Here is a 975-nt window from a genome sequence, read left to right as displayed (position 1 = left end):
GCAATCGGTACGCGAAATAGGCCTTCGGTTTTTCCGGCTGGTTCTCGCGCGCAGGGATCGGCTCGATGAATTCGGCGTCTGGGTTTAAGGTAGGTCGTGGATCGCGATAGTTCACTTTTATATCGTCCTCCAGATTGATGAGCTCCGCGTCGGGATTTATGGTGGGTCGTGGATCCCTATAGTTCACTTTGATGTCGTCTTCCAGAGATATGGGTAGTTGCGGGTAAGCGACGTCGTCCAATTCTTCGGGAGACTCGACCACCGGTACGTAGTTGTTGTTGGGCGGCCCGATCCTTTGATTCACGAGCGGTTGGGATGGATAGGCGCGAATCGCTGCCAACGGTCGATTGTCACCTGATTGGTTGTTATCGTGTATTCCATAGTTGGACGGTTGTCGCTGATCGTTGTGGTCGACCACGGTGATAAACTCGCTGTCGGGATTGATGGGGGGCAGAGGTTGCCTTTCGTTGACGAGAATGTCCTCTTTGAGGGAGTACGGTTTTTGAGACTGGTCACCGTAGTGCACCTTAACGTTGGGTATCTTGTACACGGGTGGTTCAGGGCTCTTGAAATTGTCCGCGTAACCGTTGTAACTCGGTGTTTCGGTTACGCTCTTCAATTTGTTGGAGTACAAGGGAGTGGTGCTCGGTATATTCTTTCCAATCTTCTTTCCAAAGATCGTGAAATACTCTTTCGTGACATCGTCCAGCAACTTCTCCTCGTGACGAGTGTAATAAACTTGTTGAGGATTCTCCGTGCTGCTTATCACCGAGTGAGAAGTGGTGGTCGATTGAAAGATCGGATGCTGGTTCTTGTACACCTCCGTCCTAATTCTCTTTTGGGGCATCGACTCGTCATAGTCGTATCTGGGTCCATTATTATAATCCTCCCCGATTCGAATATTTCGATAATCGTTTCGATACGCCTCAACCTGCTGCCTCTGATTACCGCTTCGCTTCGAATAATCGGCCGCCT

The 975-nt window shown here is 50.2% G+C and overlaps 2 protein-coding genes across 2 annotated transcripts in view; one reads left to right on the top strand and one right to left on the bottom strand.

The window, feature by feature from the left end:
* The window catches only part of LOC102672295 (N-alpha-acetyltransferase 15, NatA auxiliary subunit), a 47,301-nt gene that overhangs the window by 4,417 nt on the left and 41,909 nt on the right, over positions 1–975 (top strand). The window lies entirely within an intron of this gene.
* The window catches only part of LOC102671802, a 17,115-nt gene that overhangs the window by 868 nt on the left and 15,272 nt on the right, over positions 1–975 (bottom strand). Inside the window, 1 exon segment of the mRNA XM_031509562.1 lies at positions 2–975. This exon segment is cut by the window's right edge and continues 7 nt beyond it. Within this exon segment, the coding sequence (XP_031365422.1) occupies positions 2–975 (974 nt within the window).

The sequence above is a fragment of the Apis dorsata genome, unplaced genomic scaffold (assembly GCF_000469605.1).
Source record: "Apis dorsata unplaced genomic scaffold, Apis dorsata 1.3 scaffold_162, whole genome shotgun sequence".
Classification (NCBI taxonomy): Eukaryota; Metazoa; Arthropoda; class Insecta; order Hymenoptera; family Apidae; genus Apis; species Apis dorsata.
This window is presented reverse-complemented; position numbering and strand designations above follow the sequence as displayed.